Source organism: Malaclemys terrapin, chromosome 7 (assembly GCF_027887155.1).
Source record: "Malaclemys terrapin pileata isolate rMalTer1 chromosome 7, rMalTer1.hap1, whole genome shotgun sequence".
NCBI lineage: Eukaryota > Metazoa > Chordata > Testudines > Emydidae > Malaclemys > Malaclemys terrapin.
In genome coordinates this window covers 60520065-60535183 of record NC_071511.1, presented here as the reverse complement: position 1 = coordinate 60535183, position 15119 = coordinate 60520065, and the positions used below count along the sequence as shown (strand labels likewise).

Here is a 15119-nt window from a genome sequence, read left to right as displayed (position 1 = left end):
AAACACAAAGTTTGGGTGAAATCCTGGCCCCACTGACATTAAGGGCAAAACTCCTGTTAAATTCAATGGGGCCTGGGTTCCATTATTTGTAGTTTTCACTCTTTAGCTGTGTTTGTTCAGCCAAATTCATCTGCTGCATAAGGCTGTTGAAATCAAGGGAATTTGTTACACCAGGGAGAAAGTGAGCCCCTTGTGTTTGGGGATGTTATGACACAGAACATGTCAGCAAACTGCAGAAGAGACATCAAGCAGTGTCACCAGCTATCACCATTCTATCAATATGTGGTGCCTTTCTTAAAGCCCCAGGTCCTGGAGTCTTGTGATTACATGAGAAACTCAGCTTTCATTTAAAAAAGAAAGACGTTTCTAGCCCTCATGGTTGCAGAGAAAATCTGGAAAACCAGCCCCTGTTAGGCTCAAACACTAGGAGGTAAATAAAAAGAGCCAAATTCATGATTTTTAAAAATGTTAAGCCTCTCGATTTTTAGAGGCTGACTTATGATTTCTGAATGTTTTGGGTTGACAATGCTGTCCAAGTTCCCAGCCAGTGCCATAATTATGGATGGGCTAGAGCACAAAGAAGAACCAGTTTGAATCTCTGCCTATCCCTAAACTGCACATTCAAGGTCTGCATACAACCCCCACTCCCCATGATCTTCCTATGGGCCCCACCCCCTTCGTTCCCCACGATCATCCAAGAGACCTGTTGTGATTATTGGACTTACAAAGTTACCCTAAGCTCAGCTGTAAAAAGTACATGAACGTTCATAAGATGTTACAATAACCATGAAAAATAGGTCAAGTTATTTTCAGTAAATGACTATTTTAATAGGTGCAACAAAACCAGATGGAGAAACTGTACAAGTTCAATGAAAACGGCTACTGATATAAGTCAAGCACTGTGGTGAGATCATATCTGGTAAAAAAAATAAAATTTGGGAACAAAGTTATTATGCCAAGCCGGGCCTTATGGAAATGGTTTTAATTGGTGGACAAAATAATGAGGACATAATATTCCACCCCTTTTACTCCTTTTTGGGGTTCTTAAGAAGAGACTTTGAGGGGTTAAAAAAAAAAGGATTCATCTCCCCTCCCCTCCCGCCCCCCCAGCCCGTCCCCCGACCTGCCAGCACTGAAACTCATCTCGACCCTTCTAAGGGACTTTCTTCCTGACAGGAAGCCGGCTGGCCTTGCTCGTGCTTAATGAACTTTGTTTTCATCTGTGAGTGCTGAAAGTCATCACATTAGGACATCCACTCCTCAGCCCATCAGTGGGGAGATCGAATTACCAGCACCACAAAGGCTCCTGAGATCAATGTTCCCTCTAATTTTTGACAGGCTGTGTGCACAAAAAATGTCTTCTGTGCAAATTTTTGTGCTTCTGTGCAAATTTTTCTGCATGCAGTGTTTCGCCGTGTGCACGGTGTTTAGGATCTGTGTGTGCGCGCACACATGCACAGCTTAGAGGGAACAGTGCCTGAGATCCTATATTATATTCCCTTCCCTTGTTGTGTGACTTTCTCGCCCAGCTGTTTCTTTCCTCCTATCCTCTCTCACTCTCTTGGCTTTTCATCGAATCCTGAAGTCAACTATTCTGTGTTCATCCAAACCTGCCTCGTCTAAGGAGAAAGAATCCAACCAGACCATAACTAACCAGGGTTGAAAGCTGCAGGTGTCATGGTGAACTTGCCAGCCAAAGCATCCACTCATAACTAACCAGGGGTCCAGAGTTCCAAAAACATCAACACAAGCCGTATTTCTCCCATCTTTTCTATCCTGTCTCTCCTTCTCCTTGGGTTTGTCTGCAGTGAATGTCCTCTACACAACAGGGTGGAATAAAATTAACCCTTTGCTTTTCATCAAGGGAAAATTGTTCTGAAAATAAAAGACTCTGATATTCTGACTCCAAAAGGAAACAGATTTTGAGAAGGTCTGACTACGTTTGTTTTGCACAACCACTCACCAAAGTTTCAACTTCATGTGTTACATCAATAAAGTTTCAATCTGAATGAAAGCTTTTTGGGTGTTTGCCACGTAAACAAGGAAAATCAAGCACTCTGTTTAAAAACAACCCCGAACCGTAGGGTTGCCCTGGAGTCTCCAGGAATTAAAGATTAATCTTTAATTAAAGATTATGTCACGGGATAAAACTGCCAGGAATGCTTCCACCAAACTTGATAACCCTACCTGTCTATCACTGTTTAACCTTGGACAGTGAAAGGGTTTATAAACACCTTTAACTCTTTAGGTCTTTCAGAGCAATTTCAGTACAACACCTACCTACCTCCCCAATGATCTTCCAAAAGGCCCCATCTTCCTGCCTGCCATACTCCAATAGGCCACAGCTCCCTCCCCACTACTATCCTGTGAAAGGCCCTGTCTCCCTCTCCCCACTGCATGACCCTGACCGAGACCATCCGGTGCCATCACATTGTTGATCCCAAATCCAATCGGGAGGCGCTGCTATTTAAAACTAATACAGAGGGGGTGCTGGGGACAAAGCGAGCTGCCCTGTTGAAGCTGAAGAGCCATTAAGCACGGTGAGTCTATGGAAAGGCAGTTGCTGCCGCCATTCTGCAGCAGGGGGCAATCTGGTTCCCAGAGATCAGCCTCCATTAAAACAGCTTGCAGCAAAATATTCTTTCTAATCACAGGAATGCAAGAGGGAGAGCGCCCGTCTGTCATACAAATCGCTTTAGGCATTTGCACTGGAGCCAGAAACCCCCCTCATCTTCTCACAGGCCATAGCCAGTGGATGGAACTGGGGAGTGGTTTCAAAGGAGTTTGTCTTCACTCAAAGAGGCTGCACTTCAGATGAGATTGAAGAGCCCAATCCTGCATGGCCCTGCACCCTGTATAATCATTTACAGTAGGGCAAAGCAGGCATGAAGTACTACCAGATCAGAATAGCAGGATTTCACACCCACTGGGCACACAGGGAAGTGACTGCACAAGTCACCAGGCCCTTGGACTTCATCCCCTCCTTTCCCCAGGCACCTACTTTTCATTAACTTTTCAGTACTCGCCTGCAGGTTGGGGCCTCACAGGCCACGCATGATTGTTGCACATTGGTTCCCACTATACAGGGCCGGCTCCAGGCACCAGTTAAGGAAGCAGGTGCCTGGGGCGGCCAATAGAAAGGGACGGCACTCCATCTGTTATTGGGGCGGCACATCCCGGTCTGCGGCCGCAATTCAGCGGCGGGTCCCTCAGTCCCTCTCTTCCTCTTCGGCGGCAACTCAATCGGGTTTTTCTTTTTTCTCTCTCTTTTTTTTTTTCCCCCCACTGCTTGGGGCGGCAAAAAAGCTGGAGCCGGCCCAGCCACTATAGACCTGCCCGGCCTAGTAGAGCACCGGGGGCTGCAGCCTCTCACAGGGGGAAGTGTGAAGAGGGAGAAGCAGCTAAGGGGAAGCTGCAGGTTATCAGGAAAGCCAACCGTGTGCACTGGATTTCCCATGTCTATTTGCAAAGCATTCAATGCTGAGGCCTAGGCAGTGGCAGTGAAAGCTTCCCCATGCTCTTTGCAAGCCTCCTGGCTGCTGAGCTCAGCTCCCTCCTCTGCTGATGCCTCTGGTTAACATGGGTCTGCTTATGTCTCCAGGCATCATCCCCTCAGGGCACAAGGTTGGCTCAAAAAGCTGAGGCACCCAAAATCAGAGGCCACTTGTATCTGACTGATCCAGCCAGAATCCCATAATACAACCCCATAGTTCCTGACTCAGTCCCTGGGAGGCAGTACTAGAGAGGGGTCCAAGTAGGGCTTTGCCCTGGGGCACTTCTCAGGCCTAGTATCCTGGAGTAAGCATTCTAGTCCTTCACTCTCATAAGGGAACCTAAGTACAGGCTGGTGGGTCTCATTGGGAAAAATATGTCATCTCTAATATCAGGGCGGTGGACGGGGGACTGTCCATTGTCCTGCTGTCATCCAGCCAGAGCTGTTACCTCATGCCTCCTGGTTGCCAGTCACTCCTCCTGTCCCCTGCTGCTGCCAGTCCCTGCTTGGCTCTCCGCTTCTCACCCAGCCTCTGCCCCAGCTCAGCCCGCTGCCCAGCCTGAGCAAGCCCCCTGCCTGCTAACCCAGGTCCCTCCAAGTTTCTCCTGGGCCAGGGGAAGAACACTAGTGAATGTGCATATTTGCCACAGCATTTCATCTGAACTAGCTAGCCATCCCCAGTGGAGAAGCAGGGCATTCAGTAAGCATCTCTTGTGATCTGCTTTGAAGCCATTCTGACAGCTGGCCAAGGAAAACTACAAGGATTTTTTCACATGGCTTCAGATAATGCACAGATGAATCACGGAGGGCCAAATGCTGAGGTGCTAACCCAGTTTGCATTTAGCATTTACTCAACCAAGATTCCTATTAACTTCAACAAGCTTTTCCTATGAGACAGGACGTCAAGGTTAGGCCTTTAAATGCGACTTAGTCATTTTCCTTATTTAAAGATAACTAGAGATGCCTCATGGTGACATGGTCAGCTCTGTAATCCCTTTCCGCTTGGATTCTAGCTCCAAGCAGAAATACAGTGGATAGTATGTATAGTAAGAGGAGGCCCTGAGATATAAACATTGGTATCAGAGGCCCAGTATGAGGCCTAAGGACTGAACTAAAGTAATGGTCAAGACTTTGCTAACATAAAGCAAAGTTAAGCTGTGAGCCAGAGGCAGGCCCTGCTCACAGAAGCTGGCAAGGAAAGGGCTGATGCTGCAAAAAGAGACTTACCTAAAAGGTACTGGACACCAGATATCAGAACATTCGCATACTTGTACATTCCACACACAACAAGGAACAGGCTGACCCATCCCAATGACAGGGCCAAAAGGGGAATAGGATGGATAGTGTTGTTTTGTTTGAACCAACATGTACAAGGTGAGAGGCGGCACCTTGCTACGTAGAGGGGTTGTACCTTGCTGCGTTGGGGGGTTGCATCTCAATACGTCAGGAGTGATGTGTAACTTGTTTGTATCTGTGTATAAGAATGCATCCCTGAGTGGATATCTTTGTCCAGCCTAGGGGGCAGTGGAAAGTCCCCCCACTGACTGAGCTGAGTCCATTGTCAGGGAGCACATAAGTACTGGCTAGCCACACCTTAGCAGCACCATGGACTTCGTTTGCCAAGGAAAGCTGCAGACTGTGTTTCTCTTCGACAATAAACCTGGCCGATGTGCCTTCGTACCTTACTAGAGTCTGTGATCATTGGGGGTTCTCTCGGGGTCTGCTGTGTCAGCTATCTGCGCAGAGCTGGGGCAGCACACAGAAGGAACACACGCACGCAGCCGATTGATATCAACATTGAACAGAGCAGAGCACCACACCGGGAGCATCTGATGACAGTATGTAAGAGCACAGGGGGACCCGAGCTGCAGCCAGGGACACAGAAAACTGCCAGAGATTTCCCCTGTCTCTTAAGGGAAGAAATGTAAACGTTGCAGGAAGGCACTACTTAATAAAAGATACCCAGAACTGACCTTCCAAGTGCTGCGGAAATCTCCCAGCCTTCCCTGAATGTCTTCCCTGACCTTCTTGCCTTGATATATATAATGAGGCAGACAGCATGGCTGCTTCCTTCTTCATTTTTCCAGTACAGGGCATTTGAAATAAATAGTGATTTAGGCCTATTTACATTGCACCCAGTGACTGGAAGCAATCTTCTATGCCATTGCAGGAGCCAATATTGATTTGGGTGGTTTCGAGCAGAGGCTAAAAAATAGTTTTCAAATTCCAGTGACCTATAGCCTCTCTCTGGTACTTGATCAAAGAGACAGGATCACTCTGAAAGCTCACCCAGTATATAATCCAGACCCCAGGGATAAGCCAAAAAGCTCTCATAGCCCCTTGTCCCACTGAACCAAACAATTGTGTGCAGTTCTGTAGCCCTGTTGGTCCCAGGATATTACAGAGGCAAGGTGGATGAGGACATATCTTTTATTGGGCCAACCTCTGTTGGCAAAAGAGACAAGTTTGTCCCTACTTTGTCCCTCTGAAGTCAAACACTGACATTTATGCTGCAATGTTTGTAGTCATTCACCTTTTATAAAGTGTCTTTGTCTGCCTGCTAGAGCACAGGCCTGGGAGTGTGGACTCCTCAGCTTGATTCCTGACCCTCTCATTGACTCAGTGTGTGACCTGGGGCAAGTCACACCATCTCTGGGCCTGGGTTTATGACCACTCTCCCTGTAAAATGGGGGGGCTTTGTCAGGCTTATTTCACTACTACATGTAAAATACTGTTGGCTCCTCAGTGACACCAGAAAACACCCAAGTATTACTGCTCTTGGATGCTGGGGTCTTTCTATAATAAAGAATCAAAGACCTACCTGTCTTCAGGGTCTGCCCATGCCCTGTAGTCGGAGGCAGCTAATTTATTCTCCAGTGGTTTGAAGCTAGTACCATGCTCCTCCTGTTGATCTAGTTGTCCCTTCTGAACATCCCATGGTGGTTCTTCTGCAGCAGGCTTGATCTCCAGGAAGCAGCTGTCCAGATGCAGGGTCCCTTTGATCATATGGTCAAGGAAACTCAGAATCCGTATGCAGCTCTTGAGCCATGCTGGGAAAGGTTCTGACGAGTACAAGGCTGCATTCAAGAACTCTGCAAACGTCCTTCCTTTCTCAAGCTGCACGGGGACTTGCTGCCTCTCCTGTGTCCAGAAGCAGCCGAGTGAGCCGAGATCCTCCGCCAGCTTCTCAAAGAAACCATTCCTTTGGAAGAAGTCACTGTTGATGGGGTCCAGGTGCAGAGCAGCGGCTATCCCCTGAAGCGTGTACAAAACAAGCTCCAGGATGAGGCTGTGCCCCGTAGCTGCCCACGCCCCTGACGGCGGGTCCTGTAACGCACCTTCCATGTCAGAGAGAAGGGACAGGAGTCCATTGAATCCACTGCATGTTCTGAAAGCCGAATGGCACTTGGGGTTCTCCAGGATCCTCAGGAGAGACTGCGGCATCAGAGAGAAGGGAGACAAGCAAGCGTTTAACCTCTAGTTGGACTAGACAATGCTCTCAGAATTTTTATTTCACTGACATTTCAATTGTTGATCAAAAATGCGGGGGAGAGGAGGAATGACATTTTTGCAAAACTTTCTTGCCTGTTTTTCAACCACCTCAAACATCAGAGAATTTAACATGTTTTCCGAAGTCATCTATGCAGCCAGCCCTGCGACTCGGGGATGGTGCTTACAAGGCTCCAAGCCAGCGGGCAAAATTCCAGTCCTAAACACTGCCTGTTGCTACCCTGTTTGGCCAAAGCAGAGACCAGGAGTAGCCAACTTCCAGGGGAAGGGAGACTTCATACTGCTCTTACAGGGAACTCTAGGTCAACAGCACTAGAAGAGGTGCCCCCAATGCTTGCCCCTGCAGCCAGAGTATATCTGTTTTACTGAGGGGTGCAGCTGCACACATCACCTCCTGACTCATAAAGACCCCCTGATGAGGTGGGGAGGGTTGGCAAGGTGCCCCAGAGCAGTGGGGCTTGGAGTGAATACCCAACGGAGATGCATAAGGCAGTTCACCCCATCTCTGAGCTATCACTTCAGGTTGTCTGCAGATGCAGGCAGAGCTCACCGCAGCAGAGACATTGCTCATGGTTGTGAGCTTTTCTTCATAACCAGGAGGGCTAGAAACCTACTTTGTCTAAAGTGAGAGCTGAGATTTCAGCGTAATCTCCTCACTCAAGGAGAAAGGCTATAAACGTGGGCCCACAGTGCCTAGGCCTTAAACCAACCTGGAGCATTCCACATACCTTAGAGCAGAGATTATTTTAAAATAGTTTAAGCAAAACTCCTAGAGGCTGATGGGACTTTTCCAACAGAGTCTACCAACGGCTACAACCAATGTATTGAAAAATATTCCACATTCGATTGGCATGGATAGAGTGACCATACAGAGCCATAATGTCCCATCAGGTGTTAACCAGAACCCATTCTGCTCAAAACCAGCAACATAACAGGGTCCAAAAGATATTGCAGAGAGTAGGTTCTTCTAGCACTAAACTAGCAATAACAGTTTCCTGTCTCCTAGGGACAAACTTAGTTAATGTTTGTACAGCATTTTGGAGACAAAAAGCGCTGAGGGTCTGATCCAAAGGCCACACATGTCAGTAGGAATCTTTCAGTGATTTCAATGGACTTTTTATCAGGCTATAAATGAGTGCTATGTATCACTGCATGTATTTAAAACCTAAACCATTCCACTGTAAGTCAGAGATACTTTGGACCTGATTCGGGCCTCACTTACCCTGGAATAATCTGAGTGTAAAAATCAGTGAGAGAAGAAAGAGGCCCAGTATATTTGCATCTAACCCATCCCTAACTTTTCCTCCTTGTGCAATTTATTAAATGCAGAAGCCACAAGAGATAAACAGGGGTAACACACTTGGGATTTGTGTTTGTCTCTTGCTACTTCGAAGAGCACTAAACCTTATGTTGGCTGAGAGTTATACAGAAAAGCCTCTCAAGTCGAATGAGAGGCTTAATTCCAAATCCACTGAAGAGAAGCATTTCTATCATAAATATCTCTCTATAACAGGAGCTATTACTATGAGAAAGGGCTTGCCAGAACTGTAGGAAGGGGGACTTTATTACTGTCATTCAATTTCGCATGATAATGTATCAAACCAGGCAGAGACTCCTGAACAGGGAGTAAATTTAATAAGTTGGAGTTGAAGTTATCAGGATGGCTTTGACACATTTCAGGAAAGGTCAGCAGTAACAACATTTTCTCCGGCTCTAATTCGGTTACAATTTAATCGCCTATGAGTTAGTATTCCTCTGTCTTGAATCTATACAACTGGATGCCTGCTGGAAACCCCTAACTCAGTTATAGCTAACAGAATTTATTTCACATTCCATTATTTGTTATTCCTCATAATTGTCCACATGCCACTCTGGAATACGGGAGAGCTAATCACATTTGGGCTCACAGTTTAACAGCTAAATATATATTAGCAAATCAATCTGAATTTGTGCATAACACAATCACAGTCCCAAAGGGCACAGATAATAAATTCATTTGCTTACATTATGTTTTAACACGGTTATCATTTGTCAGAATTAGACATCAAAGCTGCATTTGTTCTCATATCAGTTCGGGAGCTGCACTTAACTTCTCCACAAACTACAGCAAAAGTTTGTTTGCTCAGGTCAGAGCAATGGGCTATGTCCCCTGGTTTGTCAGATTGTTTTAATGAGCACAGTTACTGAACTACAAAGACTAGCTGCTGCATTAGCAGCTAAGAGGGGACTTCAAATAAAGCCAGCTAATGAGTGTGGAATGCAATCCCAGATTAATGCTCACAATGCTGCTGCTTTCTAGTTTGCCAACCAAGGGCCTAATCTAGAGTAAATCATTGGGATTCTTTCCATTTACTTTAAAGGATTTTTTATCAGGCCCTCTAGGAATGCGTTAGAGAATATGAGTACATTTCTTTCCATCCCCTTTATCACCTTCTCTCCAACTGAAACCAGATCCTTTTCTGATTTACACTGGCATATGTGAGCGATGACCTCATTGAGGTCAATGGAGTTACACCTCTGCAAATGAAACCTGAATTGAGCCATTTGTTTCATCCCCACACCCAACTCAGCTGCTACCTTTACCCTCTTCTACTTTCTCTCACTTCCTCTTTGTAAATCTCAGCTTCCTCTCCCATCTGTCTCTTTTTTCTCCTAGCTGTACTCAATGAAATTAATAGGCAGCAGGTTTAAAACAAATAAAAGGAAGTTCTTCTTCACGCAGCGCACAGTCAACTTGTGGAACTCCTTACCTGAGGAAGTTGTGAAGGCTAGGACTATAACAGAGTTTAAAAGAGAACTGGATAAATTCATGGTGGTTAAGTCCATTAATGGCTATTAGCCAGGACGGGTAAGGAATGGTGTCCCTAGCCTCTGTCTGTCAGAGGATGGAGATGGATGGCAGGAGAGAGATCACTTGATCATTGCCTGTTAGGTTCACTCCCTCTGGGGCACCTGGCATTGGCCACTGTTGGTAGACAGGATACTGGGCTAGATGGACCTTTGGTCTGACCCGGTACAGCCTTTCTTATGTTCTTATGTTCTCCTTCTGCCATAGCTGTACTCAACAGTATGTAAACTGCAATTCTGTAGCTGTTATTTCTCTGTTATCCATCTATTTTAACCCTCTAAAGCATTTTGCAAGACATTAGGGAGTAGCTGTTCACACACCAATGATTAAAACATTCAGTGACTAGCACCCAAACAACCTTAACTCTGCCCCTGCATTTGATTTCACTTTCCTGCTGGTAATTAGGTTGGGAGCCACCAGCCATCTAAACCACACATATTCAGAGCAGACGACGAAGCAAATGGGAAGCAATGTTAATCACCTTCAGCAGGTCCAGTTTCAGGTACAGCTCCCCTTGAGTGGAAGAGCAGAGGGCCCCAATAATTATGCTCATGTACTCTTCGGTGTTGATGACTGATAGCTGCTCCAAGATACAGAGGGTGTCACTTCGGTAGCACTCATCATCCAGAAATATCTTGATGTACGGTACCATCCCATAATCTTTTATAACAACTGGAATCAATCAGATGCCATTTGTTAGTTAAACCATGCTCACTTATATGGGCACCAATTAATGTCCAATCACATTATGGTTTTGAACACAAAGGCAAATTTTCCATGTCAACTGTGCACTATCACAAGGCTCTAATTGCACACACCTAGTGTGTGTGTGCAAGTATCCAGTTTGTGTGCACAAATCAGTTAGTAGTGCCAGCACATAACCGGTCTAGTGTCTAAGTGGATATGTAGATACCTGGAAACAGGTACCATGTAAGAAAATCCAGTAGAATGGATGTCTGTGTTATTTTCCCCAGTCTACAACTAAGTCATTGTATAAATCATCCCGGGTATCACTACAGAGTAGGTGACTAGGGACAAATTAGGGATTATTGGGGGAGGGGCTCACTCATACAAGATATGTATGTCTTTAAAATATTTCCTTCTTGGCATCTAGTGAATAGAGCACTAGACTAGGACTCAGGAGACCTGGGTTCTGTTCCTGACTCAGCTGATTGGTGACTTTAGGCAGGTCACTTAATCTCTCTGTGCCTCAGTTTCTCCTCCCATCCTTTGACTGACTTGCTTATTTAGACCAAGATCTTACAGGCAGGGCCTATTGCTCAGTGTTTGTACAGTACCTAGCACAATGGGGCCCAGATCTCAGCTGGGGCATGCAAGCACTACTGTAATACAATTAAACATGTTGTAACAATGTCTGAACTATTAAGAGAAACTCAAAAGGAAATGAACCTTTAAAATGAAGAGGAAGTTTTCCTCTTGGCCTAGTGGATTATGGGGGTTTTCATGCTGCTGCTCTGAAGTATGTAATAATGTAATGAAATTTAACATCCTTGGGAGGGGGGATACCACAGAAGCCCCCACCCACCACAGTAGCATTTAAGTTCAAAAAGGGGAACTTTACAAAAATGAGGAAGCTAGTTAAAGGAAAATTAAAAGGAACAAGTTTCAGAGTAACAGCCGTGTTAGTCTGTATCCGCAAAAAGAAGAACAGGAGTACTTGTGGCACCTTAGAGACTAACAAATTTGTTAGTCTTTTTAAAAGGAACAGTCACAAGAATGAAATGCTGGCAAGCTGCATGGAAACTTTTTAAAAACACCATCATAGAGGTTCACATTAAATGTATACCCCAAATTTAAAAAAAAATTGTAAGAGGATAAAAAAAATGTCACCATGGCTGGACAACAGAATAAAAGAAGTGGTCAGAGGCAAAAAGGCATCCTTTAAAATTGGAAGTCAAATCCTACTGAGGAAAACAAAGGAGCATAAACTCCGGGAAGTCAAGTGTGAAAGTATAATCAGGCAGGCCAAAAAAGAATTTGAAAAGCAACTAGCAAAAGACACAAAAACTAAACAGCAAAAAAAAAAAAAAAATTAAGTACATCAGAATCAGGAAGCCTGCCAAACAATCAGTGGGGCCACTGGAGGCTCAAGGTGCTAAAGGAGCACTCAAGGAAGACAAGGACATTGTGGAGAAGCTAAATGAATTGTTTGCATCCGTCTTCACTGAAGAGGATGTGAGGGAGGTTCCCATACCTGAGCCATTCCCTTTAGGTGACATATCTGAAGAACTGTCCCAGATTGAGGTGTCAGAAGAGGAGATTTTGGAACAAATTGATAAACTAAACAGTAGTGAGTCACCAGGACCAGATGGTATTCACCCGAGTTCTGAAGGGCCTCAAATGTGAAATTACAGAACTACTAATTTGTATATAATGTAGCACTTAAATCAGTGTCTGTACCAGATGACAGGAGGATAACTATTGTAATGTGGATTTTTTTAAAAGGCTCCAGAGGCGATTCTGGCAATTAGAGGCCAGTTAGCCTAATTTCAGAACCAGACAAATTGGTTGAAACTACAGTAAAGAACAGATTTATCAGAACACAGATTAACACAATTTCTTGAGGAAGGGTCAACATGACTTTTGTAAAGGAAAATCATGCCTCACCAATCTATTAGAATCCTTTGTGAGGGTAAAGAAATATGTGGACAAGGGTGATCCAGTGAACATAGTGTACTTGGATTTTCAGAGAGCCTTTGACAAGGTCCCTCACCAAAGGCTCTTAAGCCAAGTAAGCAGTCATGGGAATAGAGGGAAGTTCCTCTCATAAATCAGTAACTGGTTAAAAGACCGGAAATAAAGGGCAGGAATAAATGGACAGTTTTCACAGTGCAGACATAGATACAAGTGTCTCCCAAGAATATGTACTGGAACCAGTGCTGTTCAATATATTCATAAATGATCTGGAAAAATGGGTAAACAGTGAGGTGGCAAAGTTTGGATACGATACAAAATTACTCAAGATAATTAAGTCCAAAGCAGACTGTGAAGAGTTATAAAGTGATCTCACAAAACTGGATGACTAGGCAACAAAATGGCAGATGAAATTCAATGCTGATAAATTCCAAGTAGTATACATTGGAAAACATAATCCCAATTATAAATACAAAATGATGAGTTCTAAATTAGCTTTTACCACTCAAGAAAGAGATCTTGGAGTCGTGGATAGTTCTCTGAAAACATCTGTTCAGCATGCAGCGGCGGTCAAAAAAACTAACAGAATTCTAGAAACCATTAGGAAAGGGACAGATAGTAAGACAGTATCATAATGCCACTATATAAATCCATGGTGTACCCACATCTTGAACACTGAGCACAGTTCTAGTCTCACTATCTCAAAATAAATACATTGGAATTGGAAAAAGTACAGGAAAGTGCAACAAAAATGATTAGCTGTTTGGAACAGCTTCCATATGAGGAAAGATTAATAAGACTGGGACTTTTCAGCTTGGAAAAGAGACAACTAAGAGGGGGATATAATAGAGGTCTATAAAATCATGACTGGTGTAGAGAAAGTGAATAAGGAAGTGTTATTTACTCCTTCATGTAACACAAGGACTGGAGTCACCCAATGAAAATAATAGGCAGCAGGTTTAAAACAAACAAAAGGAAGTCTTCTTCACACAATGCACAGTCAACCTCTGGGACTTGTTGTCAGAGGATGTTGTGAAGGCCAAAAGTATAATAAGGTTTAAAAAAGAACTAGATAAGTTCATGGAGGATAGGTCCATCAATGGCTATTAGCCAAGATGGTCAGGGATGCTACCCCATGCTCTGGGTGTTCCTAATTCTCTGACTGCTAGATGCTGGGACTGGACAACAGAGGATGGATCACTCAATAACTGCAGTGTTCTGTTAATTTCCTCTGAAGCATTTGACATTGGCTACTGTCAGAAGGCAGGATACTGGGCTAGATGGACCATTGGTCTGATCGACTATGGCTGTTCTTATGTTCTTATGCATTAGGTATTGGCCACAGCTGGAAGACGGGAGCCAGAGTGGATGGACCAATGACCTGATGCAATATGGCCATTGCTACATTCCTGGCTATCCAACATGATTTCTGAATAAAACATAAACAGAAGCAGGGAGTCAGATGCTCATTATGCTGTACCCAGGCCATCTAATACCAAGTATCACGGAGGCGATGGTGTGACAGTTGAAACATCATGTTCTCTTACCAGCGTTCCTCACAGATCCCAGGACAAGGGCAGCAACCATCTTCAGCATCACACAGGTTAGCTCTTTCTCGGTGCCTTGCTCCAGACAGGGTGCTTGGGTCCCAGCTGCATATACAAAACAAAGAGAGTTCCCCCAAAATATCCCACAAGACACCTGGTTACTGGTAACTAGAATTCCTCTCAGCACAAGTGTTCAGCAAATATGACTCCCACGAATGCTGGCACAGTCTACATGAAACCTACAGCACCTGATAAAATACTGAGAGAGAGGAAAGATGGTCCAATAGTTAGGGTGCTAACCTGGAACTCTGGAGACCTGGGTTCAATACTTTTGCTTTGCTACAGACTTCCTGTGTGAGCTTGGCTAAGCCACTTAGTCTCTCTGCACCTCAGTTCCCCATCTGTATAATGGGAATAATAGCTCTGCTCTACCACACTGGGATGCTGTGAGTATAATACAGTAAAGACTGTAAGGTGCTCAGGCAGTATGGTAAAGGGACCTATGATAGATATGTCCGTATTGTCTTTTCAGCTAGCAGAATAATCAGAATCTCCTTCCATTCCCAGACAAAACTCTTCATTAAGGCATAGAGCACATGTCAGTGACTTAAGGATGAAAATACATTAAAGAATATAGTAATGATCAAAAACCAAATTGTTACTACCCAGGAAATTCAGAATTAAGGTGATACTTAAAAGGAGGCCAAACATTTTAAAGTCTGAAAACGCCTAATTAAAGCACCCAAACAACCTTAACTCTGCCCCTGTAGTGAAGCCAGCTTCTAACCTTCCTGTCAGTGTTCCTTTTGTACCTAGATTCATAGATTCATAGATTCTAGGACTGGAAGGGACCTCGAGAGGTCATCGAGTCCAGTCCCCTGCCCGCATGGCAGGACCAAGTACTGTCTAGACCATCCCTGATAGACATTTATCTAACCTACTCTTAAATATCTCCAGAGATGGAGATTCCACAACCTCCCTAGGCAATTTATTCCAGTGTTTAACTACCCTGACAGTTAGGAACTTTTTCCTAATGTCCAACCTAAACCTTCCTTGCTGCAGTTTA

At 44.6% G+C, this 15119-nt stretch overlaps 1 protein-coding gene across 3 annotated transcripts in view; it reads right to left on the bottom strand.

Moving 5' to 3' along the window:
- Positions 1-15119, bottom strand: part of WDFY4 (WDFY family member 4) — a 238334-nt gene that overhangs the window by 179667 nt on the left and 43548 nt on the right. For all 3 annotated transcript variants that reach the window (XM_054035180.1, XM_054035179.1, XM_054035178.1), the window contains exons 10-12: positions 14054-14158; positions 10333-10523; positions 6315-6928 (exon numbers count right to left, since the gene is read on the bottom strand). In XM_054035180.1, coding sequence (XP_053891155.1) covers positions 6315-6928; positions 10333-10523; positions 14054-14158 — 910 coding nt within the window. The remainder of the gene's footprint in view (positions 1-6314; positions 6929-10332; positions 10524-14053; positions 14159-15119) is intronic.